We start from the raw sequence: 16,975 nt of genomic DNA, 5'->3' as shown, positions 1-16,975 counted from the left end.
CCCAACATACCTGTGGGTTTGCTGTACCCGTCAGTCCCAGAACCTCAACTCAAACAGAGGTGCGTTTTGATGAGCTGCTGACATCTAATTTGTTCAAGGTTTGCATTTTGTTTGAGAAGCCCAACATCCCCAGCATGAAAAGCAACAAGTTTTCCTTGGGTCAGCAAAACTGGGCAAATGTAGCTTTTATTTTTCACGCTCAGAAGTGCAAGTACTCTCAGCCACATGGCTGGGAATGAGTTTTGCTCTGTAGCTGCATAACATCATTCAATTCACAGTTGGAGGTTTCCCAGTTAATAAAATGGCTGTATGGGGCATTAAAAAACAAAACCAAACAACAAAAGCATTTCCTTCCTTTGCCATCTCCAGTCTCAAAACTCCCTCCAAAAAATCCCAGCCAAAAAGTAAAACAGCAGTTAGTGCTAGTCCTGAAATTCAAGAATGTCTTTTTTTCTTATGAGCTTTTTACTCAGCATAACTGTTACTAGCACCTTTGATCACTGTGCTATGGGCAGAAGACAAATAATGATGAGTCAGAGGCAACAATTAGCATCTTCAGTAAACACTGGGATCTCTTTGGGAACAAGGCTCCTAGCACACTCTCTTCCCCTCCGACACCACCCACACCTACCATCAAAACACACTGTTTATTCACAAAACAAGCTCGCTTTACAAGAAAATGGAGACCACGTGTGTCCCGTGGTCTAGGAGGAGGCACACAACAATGCCCCTGAGAATCGCCCACAACTGTGATCCAGAAATGCAACATTTAGCCCAGATTCTATTTAGACACCTAATTCCCACGGGTATTGATTAAAATAAAGAGCCTGAATTCTAATAGAAATTAAAGACCCTTTTGATGTGAGGATCCAGGCTTCTGTAGACTTAATGGAGATAGCCCATACCATGTTTCTCCTACATTGGCTTAGCTCCCGCCTTAATTTAGTTGCTTCAATACCTGCCCCCCCCCCCCCAGTCTTGACATGCTGCGGCTCACCTCTACACTCCACCTCCCCACTTCACCTTACTTTTGCCAACATCCTTATTCTTGCCTGTGCCGAATGCAGCCTTCACTCATGCAGATTTCCCAAATCCTCACCCCATCCTAAGTCACCTCCAACAGCTCCCTAGTGCACTGTAGATTCAATTTCAAACCGCCTTCCTGGGCTGCAGTAAGCAGCAAGGACTTTCTCGAGCATATCCTTATCCAGTGCTACACCTCCTTGCTTGCCTCCTCCTCCCTCTGCTCCTCCAGCTCAGCTCTAGAATTTACTGGCCCTCCAAGGCTAATAAAGCCCAAACTTGCTGATTTTAAGGCACAGAGTAAGTCTCATCTGTTTACTCAGACTCTGAATACCACAAGACAGTGAGACTAATTTATTCAGAAAGATTCGCTTGAGCTGCTTCAGTCTCCACATTACTACAGTTTTGGAAGGTGCAGAATGTGAGACGAACTCAAGGAGCTACACATGGGAGCATTTTATCCAGTAAAACTGGAGAGCAGCACAGCTTCATTTTCACTTCTGTTGTTTATCCGAAATTGTCACTTCCACGGTCTTTTATGCATTGGCAAAACCCATTTAAGACTACATTTTTCACCTAATGGGATGGCCTGCCCTAATCTTTGCCAGCTGTGCCAACCCATGCCTTGTCCCCCCCACCACAGTGCACTTTCTGACCAGTCCAAGGAATTACCGGAGCACTCCTATCAGTGGTGAGATGTGGCAAGGCCAGGGTGGTGGCACGACTGCCATCTCTGGCAGCAACAAGATTTTTGACAGACAGATGCCACTTTAGGATATCTTCACTCCAGGAGAAGAGTCTCATGCCCACTTCACCACCTTCAAAGCCTTAAAGCCAAAATCCTAAGCATCCAGGCAAGAAAGTAACAGACTTGGGAAGAAAAATGCACAACCAAACTAGGAGATGAGAAGAGCTACAGGGAACTGTGGAATTCACTGCCATTTCTGTTGCACAAGGCATAAGCAAGCTTCAAAATTGACCGGACGAGCCTGCGATGCACGTCCCCTGTGCTCGTGGCTCCTGGAAGAGGGTTATGGAGCAGTATGGAGTCTGAGTGTCCTCAGCCTGCTTCTTGCACCTCACTGACCACTATGCAAAGACAGTGTTGATCTTAGTTTAATCATCCAGTTCTTGGAGACAAATTAAACATAGTTTGCAGAGGTGGAGCAGGCTAGTGATAGCAAACATGAAGCCAGGACCATTAACCCCTCTGACACTGAAAAGGAAGGAATGTCTACGCCCATGGAAGATACATTGCTTTGCAGGAATGCAGTGAAATGTTTTCAGTCTCAGAGTAATTGCAGGGCACTGGAGTCAGAATTCCTAGGGTCTATTCTCACCCTCCTGCTAACTTGTTTTATAACCCTGGAGACATTGCTGGAGTAAGAGTATTTGCTTAACCCATGCTTAACTTGAGTTTTGCTACTACTTATAAATCAAGTACCTCCAGGATGGTAAGCACCTAAGGAGGTGTGGTACTCAGCTACAGAAGAGAGCAGGTTTCCATTTGATACATAATTCTCGCCAACACATGAAGGGAAGCAAGGTTTGGAGAGACAAGAAGTGTATTTTACCAGATCAGGTGACAGCTGGAAAACAAAAAGTAAATCCTTAAATATGAGTAGTCACACTGGTCAGAACAAGATCCACCAAGCATGAACATGTGTGTTTTTCAGCTGCCTCAGTTGATCAAATAGAAAGCATTATCTCTCCCTACGAACCTCTTAACCTCTGGCACCTGTGGGAAACTCTTCACAGCCTTACACACAACTACTGCAAATAGTTTAGTTCCCTGCAATGTTGCTTCTTGCACAGTCTACAACACAGTGTGCTTGTCCACCACCAGTACCAGAACGGCATGCTTTTACACAGGACATAAATGAAGATATGCATTGACATAAACCAAAAGCACAGTAAAACATCTTTATACTTGCATTGCAGGAATGTGACTTTTTATGTAAAATGTGGAAGAGGAATATTTAACACCCACCCACCCCCAACAAAACCAACGAGTGCCCAAAATGAACAGAAAGCTAAGAGGCAACCCACAGCTGAAGACAGTAAAGCATTAATCAATGTTCAAGACCCCTTAGCAGCACAGCCAGGGTACTTCGTAGCTCATTTCTTGCATGCCATCCCCCATTTCAGTCCCCCCAGCACACAGTTTATAACTCTGCAGAGGGAAAGCTTTCTCTAACAAGTATTATTCTTTTGATGATCAGTCTGATTGAATTAGGACATCCATATGTTGTTTGCTGATGGCTAACAAGATACAGGTGGTCTTTCATCACAAGGGTAATTGGTCTCTGCAGCAATGACTAATACAGCAAAGTTGTCCCAGTTGCCTTTTTTCCCCCCTAATATTATTTCTTTCCAACTCTAATAAGCAGTATCACTGTCTTATACAAACATTACACCAGGAATTGTTCAACAGCAAGGATAGGAATGTACAGAAAACCGCAGGGAAAAAGCAAGGTAAGCAGAGAGAGAGAGGGAGGAAAGAATTGGTGCACAGTGCATCTCACTTCTACCTGTTTGAACTCTTGAATTTCTGCTGTTGCTTTGATCTGCTGCCTTTGGCCAGATCCTGCACCTTGTAATAAAGGCAGTCTTGTTTAGCTGCAGTGAAGTGCTCTGAGGTATTAAGTCAAAGAGCAACGTGACACGATGTTAACATCCATCCGAGAAACTATTTAAATCCTCACATTTTAACTGGTTAATAAAGGGCCAAATTTGGATAGCTGCCTGCAGACAAAATCCCTATTATTGAAATCAAAAGGGGACTTAGTGAGAGCAGGCCTGCCTCTAAGGAAAAGCCAAATACACCTCATTAGCAGCAGTTAATGAAATGGCTGTACCTGGGCAAAAAGACATCTGAAGAAGGATTCTTCAGGTGCTTTCAAAAGAGCAAAGTTTGAAGGAGCAATTTAGGGACCAAACCCCAAGCTTTGAGAAGGCAAAGCCAGAAGGAAGGGCAAGGGGAAAGCTCCTAACTGAAAAACCCCAGACCAACCAAGCACAGGCTTTCAGCAGCCCTGAAGCCCTTCTCCGGCAGCATGGGCACTCCCAGCCTCCCCTGCCCCACACCGGACCACAGGGCCCGCAGCGTGCAGCGCTCGGGTGGCATGATGCGCTCCCCGGCCACGCTCTGGATGCCTTCAGCTGCCAGAGCTGCGCCAGCAGCAGTCGGAGGGGACCTACCCACAGTGCAAAAAGCTCATGCTTTCCCAGAGTCCACAGCCCTGCAGATTGCCTCCACACTGCCCACAAGAAAAAAAAAAGGTCAAAAAGCCTCAAGTTTACACCCAGGGTGAACCAAACCCTATACATGAAAGAGGAACATAATTTTTGCCCTGTTTGTTTTTCAGACAGAGCTCCTGACACGCAGCTCACTGCCAGCTTCACCTTTCTCAAGCTCAGTTTAGGTCCTTTACTCAGCATTTTCCTTATGGCAGCAGAGCTGGTTTGGAAGACACAGCTGACCCACAGCTGTCAAGTGACAGGTTAGTCAGTGGGGAAACGCCTTGGCACCGGCACAGCGGCAGCTTTCGTGCCAGCAGAGCGGACAGGGCTCCAAAACAACCAGGCAGACCTCTGGAAGGTTAATCCCAGCACCAGGCCCCTGGTGACAAGGCTGCCAGATGAGAGGTTTAAGATGAGAGGCCCTGCACACACCACCTTCCTTCCCCCGGAGCCCACATACCACACCAGGGAAGGGCTCCCACTCCACAGGCTCTTCTAATGGCTTGTAAGGTGACCAAGCAGCACGTGAAGGAATTTTATGTTTGTTTTGCAAGGTGCCCAACCGCTTGTGTCCACACTTTTTCCTCGAGGCTGATCCATCAGGGGTAATCGGACGCTTGTAGTTATTGAGACTGCATCAGTGTCTCCACAGCAGCTCTGCCCCAGGCCTCACAAAACAGGTACTATTGGGCCATCTCACAGCTGTTCCTCGGGTGTTAATGCCGCTAATTTTTAATTACTCAGGTTCATGCACCAAACCTGTCACATTGGTCAGGCACCTGTTGGACATTTCATGCCAGTTACGCACACAGCCTTGAGGAAAGTCTCATCCAGGGCCTGATCGGCCATCACTCCTCGATGTCCCTCACAGCCTCTGGGAAAATCCCGTCCTGCCCCATTCCCCACAGCCCTGAGGGAGCTTTGCCCTTTTGGCTGCTATGTCGGGGAGCGACCTGCGCAAAGCTGCCAACACACAGCGAAGCAGTCATGATAAAAACGCAACTTAATGGCAGCTTTGGCAGCTGAGCGCTGCCAGGCCCTGTGTGTCAACAAACTCCTACGTTTGTGCTGTGGCACTGCTTGGGACTTGGTGAAAACAAACACTTTTAGGAGGTCACTCAGATAGCACCTATCTGGCACCCAAAGGGTACAAATGTCGGCAGGCCCGACGCCCAGCTCAAACCTGCAGCAACCTCTCCCAAGGGCAAAAAAATTTGGTTGAGCACCTCACCCAGCAACAGAAGAGGCAGTTGTGAAAGACTGAAAGCAGGAGCTTTTTGTGAGAGAGTTTTGCCTTCTCCTGTACACTCATACAAGCACCTCGTCCTGCAAGGTGCTCCTTGTCCAACCAAGCAACAACCAGCCACAGGCGGGGAGATGTGTAGCTGGGCCCGCAGCTCACAACATGGCAGACATCACCAAGAGCAGCAGCAACAGGGGTCTGAAGCCCTGGCAGCACTGGGCAGGACGTGTATCAGGACATAATAAAGCAGTAACTATTTATAACTTTCAGGCAGTGATCATCTTTTGACACTACTTCAGGTCCCTGCCCTTTTTTGTTGCAAGGTTACAATGGTACAGCAAAATTCATGAAAGCTGTCTCTTGCTCACTTGACTGAGGATAAGTGGGATAATTTCTGACAAGCCCCAAAACAGCCTCCATAACAAATCCTTTATTTCGATAGAAGAGGACAACAGAAGTTTCAGTATCTGGCAACAAGACTTTGACCACTGCTTTGAGGCCAGTGCCCTCATTCATGCTGGAGAAGGGGCAGATCCTGTGCCTTGTCCCACAAGGCACATGCCAAACACAGCTCCAAGCGTCCTCAGTGCCAGCCCGTAAACTGGGACCAAAACATCTGGAGGCTCCTTAGGTGCAATGCGTTGGGGAGTCTCAGTCGAACTCCCAGAAGGGCGAAGACTGACAGCACAAGCCAGCTCACTCCCGCCTGCACCATCAAGGAGGTACAATACAGCCTTCAGCTCTTGACATGGTCAACTCAGCACCTTCCAGTCTATTTCATTAATTTTATGAACCTTAGGACTAATATGTACCGTCCTCTGCGTGTCTGCCATTTAAATAACAAGGACACTGCTTCAAAGAGGCTGCCCCAGAAATGATGTACCTCACTAGGCTCTCCCAGCTGATGGCTGTTTTAAATACACTACAGAAAGAAACCAACATGCTCAAAAAATGAAGTGGTTTTTACAAGACACCAGAGTCAGCAAATCCCAATTAAGCCAAAAATCAGCTGCAGAGTATACAGAGAGCACAGAGTAACATGGAAACAGCTCCCACCGTGAATATGCTCTCACACAGTCATTTGTGTTGTGCCCAAGCTTTATTTACTGACCTCATAACAAAAAAGCTATTAGCAGAAGGTTAAGGTAACTGGAGCAATTGCTGTAAAATAATGGAGCCCATAGCAGTCACGACTGTGCATATATACATTTAATTGAATAAATACATCCATTCAGCTACCGCCTTTCACAACCCAGCCTTCCTGCCTCCAGTGGGGAAGATTATTCCATTAATTGATTATTGTTACTGCTCTAATACATCCTACACACTTGTTTACGTTTCCATTTAATTTTCCAGGATATTACCACTGGCACTGTAAAAGGGGACATGTGTAACCGAGCCAGCCCCGCTGACACACAGCAAATGAGAACACGTATCTCTCCCCAAAGGGGAATAATAGTAAAAGGCTGCAGGTTATCAATGGATCAGTGGGTTAGGCCAACATGGTTAATACCAGTATATCTACATGAAGCCACACAATTTACTCTGATCACAGTTAGTGCACACGGAAGGCAACCCAGTGAATCTGATGCAAAGACACCTTTCAATAATGAACAGGCATCACAGCACTCACGCTGGCAACCGCACAACTTTTGGTTTCATGTTAATGCTGTGTCTTTCTCAACCCCTTGGAGACTGTGGCAGAAGGGAAAGGCTCTCCAAATCACCTGTAGGAGGATGCATTTACTGAACAAAATGATTTCAAAATTCCATCAAGTGTTTAGGCTAAAAATATTACATACCTACAAAACTACATACACAAGCAAGGAGAAAAGCAATTCTCTGGAAAAAGTGTCCATGTTCCACAAGTGCACCTGCCCACATGAAGATGGACAAACTCACCACACAGCTCGTGGGTATTAAGCGGGCACACAGAGGAAATACAACAGAGTCAGCAAAGATCCACTATAAAAAACCCAGCAGAAGCAGGCTTTAAAAGGAAAAGGGTTAAGGAAAACACAAGGCTGGCAGAGCCTTAAGTGGGTGAGCTCAGAGAAGCATGTTCCAGCAGAAAAGGCTAATGTGAATAAAGTACCCATGGTTTGCAGACCACAAATGAGCACACAAGGAAGGAGTACGGCCAAGTGGGAAAGGCTGTGAGGAGTGAAAGGGATAAGCAGCCAGGATGGGCAGAGCTGTACAGACCTCTCAAGCGGGTCCTAAAGACCTTCCAATCAATACGCACCAACGGAGGGCCTCAAGAGGCCTATGATATGACCTGTATGCTATAAACAAACATTTATTCCACTTGCTATGGTTTAGCAATGTAGGTTCAGACATACATTTCAAGAAATTTGAGAAATTTGGAAAGGGTGAGACTGAGCAAAATGCATTCATTGCTGCGTGTGCAAGAGACTTTTCAGCAGTTAGAGACAAAACTAGCAAGCAGCTACTGGAAAAACTTAAGTTAATTTCTCAACAGGGGAAAAAAAAAAGAAAAAAATCACAGAATGAGAAAATATTATACAGAATTGGGAAGGGACAAAAACAATGCCCATCTCAACACATTTTTGTGGGTACCCAGGGTCCTCACTAACTTTACACAGAACCTATCATGCTGTAGATATCAAGCTATGTAAAGAAGAGAATAGATTTCCAGCCTGAAAGCCAAACATCTGCAAAATTTGCTCTTTCAGCTCCAACGTATTCATGTTTCTTACAATTATGTAGCATGTCCCCCAGGAAACAGAAGAATTCTGAAAGCTTCAGAAAAAGGGAGACATTTGCTGTTATGAAGGGTGCTGTCACTGACTGCCCATTCTGCAGTCCTTCAAATATAAGTTACATACAGGAATACTGGTTAGACAATGGGGATACATCCTGCAGAGGGTTGGGGTTTTCAACTCTCTAATGTCTATGGCTTTTTCTTTAATGGCATTGAACACATTTTTGCTTTTGTTTCTAAAATCAGAAACCCCATTTCTTTTTCTTTTAGCATTTATTACATATATTAGGCTTCATCAATATCAGATACACAGTAGATGAATGGTTTCAAAATCCACAGCAACTGTTTAGCTTACCAACACACACTTCCCAATAGAAAGCCAAGTATAATTTCTTTGTATTACCACATACAAAACATTGACTCAAACTCTGATGATTTCAGCATCTTATGCTGATAACTTGCTATTAACTCACTGCCATAGATACCAACTCTCAGATTTAATTCTTGTCAGTTGAGAAAATGTTTCTGCTTCTCCAAAACAGAATGGCTGCTGTCATTTTGACTGACATAAGCTACCATAAGTGATTTTTCAAATGGACAAATTTATCCCTGGAGACAGCAAGATTCCAACTAGGACATGTTTGTCTTCCTCTGTAGCAAATCTGAGTTGTGCTTAAGGCAAGCAAGAAAGCACTGGAAGCGAGAGTGAGCATTTCCCTATGACTGTCATCGCAAAACAGAAAGTACTTCCACACATTCAATGCAAAATAACCCCACGCTGCTGCAAAGGTCACAGTCAGCCGTGACAATGCTGGGTCCCGTCCCCCTTACTGGGTTAGTCCCATCTGGGCAGATGTGGAAAGAGAACACCAAGGGTAACAGTTGGAACAACCATATAATAAACCAAAATAGACACAGAAAAGGCCAGACAGAAGCCTGGGAGATGAGACAGAAGAAAGCAGCTAAACAGACACATCCAGCAGTGCTGAGTTTTCTATTTTTCCGTTCCTCCGCCCTGCCACGAAGCAGGCCAAGAATAGCTCTATGCCCCTGAGCGCACTACGCTCAGGCACACCCTTGCACCACTGATAACTCAGGAGCCCTCATCACTCCTCATCACTTACTCCTTGACTCAAGACTTGCCACTTCTGGGACTTCCTTGAAGTCATTCTTCACGTTATAGAAGTTTATGCAAGTCAGCAAGGAGTCTGAAGTGGTAGGTCCTGAACATGTGGGGTATGTGTCCATGAAGTTAAACACTGAGACAGTTTCAGCAAACTTAATAAGAATCTCCAATGCATTGAAGATCAACACAACATTCTTCTGAATGAGCCATACAATCTGGCACTGCTCCCTCTGACATCAGTATCAATTTCCTCCATCAACAGGAGACAGAATAATAGCAACTTCCTCTATATAATGCAGCCTTTAATTGTCCCAGATCAAATACTGGCTCCCAGAGGCTATTCATTCTGCTCTATAGGTAACCATGTCCTAGACAAGATGCAACAACTTTTATCAGCAAATGTTAAATGCTGCAGGAAGCCCAGAAGGCACAGATGGAGACTGCTAATAACATTAATCTACCACATCACTGCACTGGCTCTAACTGAACACGCAAACCACTGTGGAGAGCAACATGGGTACTCCAGTGACCAGAAAACACTTGCAAGCTCTTGCTCATCTGAGAGGCAGCAAATCCATACAACCACTGTCAGATCAGGTTTTTCCCCCGCGCGTATCAGCTCCACGACACCTCTGATCCCCCTCTTAATGACAAAGTCTTCATTGATTTCAACAGAACTCAGCAAGACCTAGCAGAAAATGAACTAAAGGAAAGAGGGAAATGTCAAGTGAGTCATTAGCGTGTAGAGAAAGCGTGTGTAGTAAGTAGTCTTCAACATACTTGTCCTCCTTTAAAATCAACGATGCCACAAATTGAGGGAATCCTTTGACAGTAGTGAAGCTGCAGCAATAACGAGCCCTGCAGAGTTTGCACGAGTGAGGAATTCCTCTACTCAAAGGGGTTACTTATGTCAAATGCCAATAAATACACAGGTAAAATTAATCCACATGTTTGGAAACCTCTGGATGGGAGTTCAGACCTTAAATACAAGAGCAGACCCAAACAGAGAGAAGCAAGCAAACAGAAGAATTTTTCCAACCAAAACAGCTAAGAAAATTCCTTTATTTTTTCATCTTTTGACTGCTGTTGCCAACGTTCTGACCTTTGTGTTGAGCAGGCACTCGGATGCTGAAATGGGAGGAGAATATATTTCCAATCATTAGCAGGAGGAGGCATGGTCCCGCTATCTTTCTAACTCTGTTATGGCACAAATGTGTTTTCTTTTGAACATCCTTTGGTGCGTACTTCCGTGCATGCATCTTTTTTATTTGATTTGCCCTTGGTTACCACAACACAGCCTTTTTTCCTAGGGCTGGTTACTACAGCAACAGAATCTGTTTGAGTTTGGTAGCAACACATTGCAGGCATCAAAAAAACCTGCTATTAGCTCAAGAAACATGAAACCACATGTCAGCAGCCCATGCCACAGAGATATCTTCCTGTAATATTTCACCCCTGTCTCTATGAAACTCTATGAATCCCCACCTCCTTGGCAGAGCACAAACCTGAGCAACCTCTGCCTTCAAAGGATGCACAACAGAGGTGCACTGCCCACCATTCTCCTGTGTGCCAGTCACCGTAGAGAAACCACAACGAACCAAATTTGATGGACTTCATGGCCAGAAACGTATTATATTCCACAGATGCTATTACTTGCACTAGCGATTAAAGACGAAGTTTCACTTTAAATTCCACATGGTATCACATCTGCATTCTTCTGCACACACATATTAGTATTAATACAAAAAGAAGGTGGTTTGGGGAGGTGTTCTTCAGTTTTTTTGGGTTTTTTTGGTTTGTTTTTTTAAAACTAGAGGAGTCTTCCTGTACTGTCATTTCACTGCAAATAGACTGTATTAGATACTACATTAAATTACTCCACTGAACTCTTGTACAACTCAGAAGGAAGGGAAAAAACCTCTTAGTGCAGAGAGTTACTTCTATCTAATTTACTGCCTTGTGACACAGGAGGGTTTTTATTGCAGCAGGTGAACAATTACTAGTACTTAACTGTCAGGTGAGAGACTGCTTCTTCGCCCCCCAGCTACAATACAGCCCAAATGCAGCATATACGTACTCGACATTGGCAATATACTAAAGACAGAACGGACTGGTCAATCTGATCATTTCTCAGCCACAGTCAGCCATGATAGAAAGTTCGGCCAGACTACTGCCGCTGTTATTAATTAGTTTCTATCCTGAGAGAACAACCTATGCCAGAATTGTTCCTAATTTAAACTGAGGGAACTTACCCAAAAACGTTTTATCCGGTCACGCACAGTGTAGCCCCTACTGAGTGAGCGTGCTATTATGAGAAAGCAAACCGATATAAATATAGCACAGTGACAGTATACACTCTGCAGTTATTTCCTCTGTGAAACTGAGAAGAATGAAGTGGGTAAGCTGCTCAGCCAGCTTTCTGCTAAGGCCACTGAAAATTGCATTGATGCCATCAACAAAAATGATCAGTTAAAGACAAATCTGAGCATGTAATTCTCAATCAACATTTTAAACTGAGGAATTTTACCTCCTCTCAAGTATTCACAAACCTGACAAAATACTGACATTTCCACCAGCTTCTTCTCCATTTATATTTATCCACAGAATATTTTTTCCTGTAATTTTTTCCTGTTAGCTTTTATTTTTACTAGCCAAATTGATTGCAGGTTGATGTAAGAATTAATCATCCTGTATCTGAAAACCTACTTGTGACGGATAGGCTGGGACAGGGCAGATATTAAACTTCATTGTTGGTATGGCTGATGGATTGAGTGTGCATACACATGCACTCTTCTGCAACCCATAATTCATACATAGAAACTCAGATTATGATTTTCATAACTAAAGCCAGTAAATGCTTGGGTTTTTTTAAAACTTTACATGTAGAAAGTAACATGGTTAGAAGCACATGTCTGAAGGAAAAATAATGAAGTAGCATATAGTAAGCAGAAATCATTTTCTGGCAGTATTCTCCCAGCTACAGTGGAACTGCCAACTTTAAAGAAGTTATTTTAGCATACAAGATGAATGTACCTTAGGAACAGAAAGAATCATTCTTCCTAATCCGCCTCTCAGGCACCCTCCTCCATCCTGTTCTCAGACATGAAGCATTGCTTAAAAAAATGCCTATGGAACAGACTGAAAGAGGTTGCTGCTTCTCTATATAGTTATTTATAATAGATAATCTCAGAATCACTTTTAATTCCAGCTCATCATTTATGGTGTTGCCAAAGTTGCTCCAGTGAATTTAGGCTCATTATTCACCTTTGGGTTGTACAGTATCTTGTATTTTATATATCATCTTGCTTTATCCAGTGGATCCCTCACAAGCACTTACAGAAGCAAGTGAAGGTGAATAATGATCCAAGGACAAAGCTAAATGCTGAAATACTATGATTTTTTGGCCAGTTAAGGAAAACATGGACACATTTTGAATACGCAGAAGAACCTCTAAGTAAAGTAGCAATACATCCAGGAATGCCATAGCATGCTATATAGTTAGTCTTTCCAACAGGCCTCTGCGCTATCCCAAGACACTGAACACCATTCAGAAAGTCCGCGGGACTGTTCAGCTTTGCTCTCAGCTATGGTTGTGCCCCAGCTGCGTTCAGTTATTCTTGGGAACTTGACAAAAATGTCTTTGCAAAAAAAAAAACCACAACCAAAAAAATCCCCACAAAAACAGTAATGGGATCACCCATTCAGTTGAAAGTTATGTCAAGACAAGGATGATGGGACAAGTGCACAGAGTTTTCACTACTAGAAACTATACTAACAAGTGCAGAAGAATCACGTTAATGGCAGCACACACTTCCCTGATTTACTGCATTGGAGTCATTTATCTAGTGACAAGTCCTGCAGAAAGAAAAATGAGCCAAGCTGGTAAGTATTTTCAGAGAACAACTTCACCCACAACATCCTCTTTAAACCTACTGGAGAGGGTACTACTGCTGAAACCCATGAGCACTTTACCCCAATAACTGAGATGTTTCATTGGGTAACTGAAGCCAAATTTCATATCTTAACCATCTGGAAGAATTTTGCAACATGATCACCAGAATCATGAGTTCCACTTCAGGCTCACCATACCTCAAAATAGACCTCACCAGCTTCCGCATCCCATTCCATTACAGGGATCACATTATCTGGGGTCCTGCCACAGTGTGCTGGGTCACAGCATCTACTCTGTAACGGGCACTTCCTTGCTAAAACGTGATGGCTGTAGTGACACGAAATGTTTCCTCTCAGGCTTCTTATGCTGCAATGATCACTCAGACACAGACAAATGCTTCAGAACAGGAAGGGAACTAGGATATCTCAGGGAAAAAGTCATCATCACATATGCCACTTGGAAATTCTTCAGCTAAAGCTCTACCATAAGCCACCAATATCAGAATTTAAAGAAATCTGGGCAAACACAATAGAAGGAGTGAGCATCTTCCTAATCATCCAGCAATAATCACCATGGCTGTCAACCTTTACCCATTGCTACAATACAAGCGAGTATCACTGTGCTCCCCTGCTGCTTACAACTGCTTGGTGTAGAGACCCATGCCAAGTTACCTTCAACAAGCATAGCAGCACACGAAGCGGCCTCATGGCATCCCCTTCCACTGGCATCAAACAGAAAAGAGGAGCGAGATGCTAGCCCACAAGGAAAGCCTTCAGTGAGAAGTTCGGAGAGCCTTACCTATGTACAGGGAGGAATCTTTCCGCCTCACATGGTCATCAATGTAGGAAACTCCCAGGGGCTGGACAGGGGTAGCACCAATGCCCAGGAGGACCTGTGCTCCAATGAGCAGCAAGTACATCATGTTGGTAGCAGTCCTGTTCCTGCAGATAAGGTCCGGGTCTGGTCCCTCATCACTGGTGGACCCGTTGGCAGCACATATATCCCTCCCTTCAGCCCCCCAGCGTATTTCTCCCGATTCGTATTCGTACTGGTGGGTCAGAAATTCAGGCAATGCGGAAAGGAGGGCACCTAAAGCCATGACTATCCCTCCACATCCTATCAAGCGTGGCCGGTGTCCTCGGGCTCCAAAGTAGCTCACGAAGAGGATGAGGGCCAGGTTGCCAATCTCGAAGCTGCTGGCAATGACACCCACGTCAGCACTCTGAAGGTTGAATCGCCGCTCCAAGGTGGTTAAAACACTCACCTACAACAGAGAAATCCAGAGAAAATTACTGAAAGGGAATACGACCTGCCTTCTGTCCTTCCCATATGTCCTGCTAAAGCGTAAGTTTCCTTGACTTTCCCTTGGAGCCAAAAGCATACACATCAAGGACATCCAAATCACAGTATAGCAGTAGTTGACCTCCAAGCACGATCTGACTGTTCAAATAGAGCCACATCAGAAGGTCCTAATACCAAGTGACATTTCACAGCATACCACCTGTCTGAGCACATGCTCACTTCCAAATTCCTGCGTACATCGATGTATACTTCGGGTGCCTGCAGAGACCCATGACTCCATGATTGGTTAGCCTCTCTTTGGGCTCCCTTTCTATCTGAATGTACAGCCTTCACATCGCAAACACCATCCCACAGAACCAAGGCACAAACCACACCAAGCCTCACATCGTGCCGGGCATCCAATCTTTCTCTTGGAATGAATCACAGTTAGCAAGCAGCAGAAAGCCTTGCGGATACTTGGCTCGCATACCAGCGCAAGGCCAGCGAGTCAGAGACAGTGATGCACAAATAGGCAATTTGGCTGGCACAGGCGGCTTCTGTTAAAGTATATAAATAAAATGCTGATCAAAGAGTTTAAACTGTTTGTGGATTAGTTAATAACTGGGATTGTCACTTACAGTATATTTTTGAGAAGACAGGCCAATTAAGGTTTACATAGAAGATTTAAATCCACCACAAAGAAGGGAAGATTTAACACTGGTTAAAGAAGTGGTTATTTAACACTAAGAGAGAAGCACATGAATAGTCTTCAAATATTTAACATTACTGCAAAAAGGAATGACCTGTTCTTTGTATTCAAAATGGGCAGGACAAGTGACAGGTTTAAACTGCAGCAGAGATGATTCAGGTTAAATACAAGGTGGGGAGAAACCAGGCTTTTACTGGTAAGGATCATGAAGCTCTGAAATATGCTGCCTGGAGAGGCTGCAGAGGCCTTTAAAAGAGCATAGACCAGCATCTGCCAGGAAAGACACAGGTATGACTGATCTTGCCATAGGGCAGGAAAATGAACCAGATCATCTCGAGAGCTCTTCCAGTCTTGATTACATGGTGCAATGAAACACAATGAGGATTTTCTGCAACAGTCATAGCACTGATCAGAGTATGAAGACGAAACATTAGGCACCTCACTTACTGTCATCCCTGCTCAAGGGAGAACACTCAGCGCATTCTCATGTCTATAGCAGTGTCCCCCTTTTACAAGAAAAAAAATAACAAAAGGAATCTTGAACATGTCACAGAAATGCCAAGAACTTTTACCTTGGGTAAAAGACTATCTTGCTTTTCAGACTGCAAAAGATGAAGATATTTAAGGTTGTCCTCAAAGAGGCAGGTTTCTCTATTCAAAAAAATGTGATAAAGACCTCAAAGCTGAAGGTAGCCCCTGGATAGAATAAAAATAGCCTCCCACTGGAGGCACTGAAAAATCTTTGCTGACAAAACTTATGAAGCAGGAGCCAGTCTGACCGACTTTAAAGTATTCTGACAGCAGTTCTTCTCCGGGGCAGTTAGCCTCTGTTAGGGTACACCAGGGCACAGTTGGACAAAGACAGCCCCATCAGCAACAAAATGGAAAACTGGAAACAACCCACTTCTGCTGCTTTGCATAAGCAAAAGCTCCCAGACCTGACCCTGATAAGTGTCCAAGTCAGATCTCCAAAACTGGACTGTTTTAATGATTTCTGAATATTCAGCTTTCATCCCATACATACAGTTATCATTTTATACTACCACTGTAATCCTCACCCACTAAAGAGCCAAGAACTGAGCAAGGCAAAAAAAACCCACACCCCTAAAAATCAAACCCTATGACTGAAGGCAATGCAATAGCAGTAACTCTTCCCCACATCAAAGCCAAGTAAAGATGTGCGTGTCAGAGGGAGAGGAGATTGCCACTTCATCTGAAACACCAGGTGCAGGTACCTGTTGGGATGAAACAGCTCTGTGATTCACAGGGGGAAACGATGTCCTCTTGTGCGAGGGCACAGCACAGCCTGTCCCTGCTCCAGCGTCCTTGGCCACGCTGCTTGGTTAGCAGTGCTTGAGCACACATTTAACAGAGACATCACTGTTCCCAATCCTCCATGGGAGCCAAGGTGACAGAGCTGAGCAGATGGGGACAGACACTGCTAGAAAACACTACGTTGGTGTACTCAAAGCAAGGCACACCAAGGTGGAGGGATACGGACAACATCCCATTGTCCCAAGCAGCCCCACCAGGCACTCATGCGACAGAGAGCTGCATTTATCATCCACAACACAGGACTGGTTTTATTGCAAGGTATGATCTAACGGGGCTGGTGCAGTCAGACTGGTAGGACTCCATAGCTGCTCAGCCTTCAATGCCACACAGCAAACACCAACAAACTCTAAGCAATGCAAAGCTCCTGCTATGTGAGCCCTCCTTCATGTTACCTATCA

General features: G+C 44.5%; 1 protein-coding gene across 1 annotated transcript in view; it reads right to left on the bottom strand.

The window, feature by feature from the left end:
- The window catches only part of SLCO3A1 (solute carrier organic anion transporter family member 3A1), a 142,117-nt gene that overhangs the window by 102,880 nt on the left and 22,262 nt on the right, over positions 1-16,975 (bottom strand). The window contains exon 2 of the mRNA XM_059823994.1: positions 14,051-14,516. Coding sequence (XP_059679977.1) covers positions 14,051-14,516 — 466 coding nt within the window. The remainder of the gene's footprint in view (positions 1-14,050; positions 14,517-16,975) is intronic.

Source organism: Gavia stellata, chromosome 13 (assembly GCF_030936135.1).
Source record: "Gavia stellata isolate bGavSte3 chromosome 13, bGavSte3.hap2, whole genome shotgun sequence".
NCBI lineage: Eukaryota > Metazoa > Chordata > Aves > Gaviiformes > Gaviidae > Gavia > Gavia stellata.
This window is presented reverse-complemented; position numbering and strand designations above follow the sequence as displayed.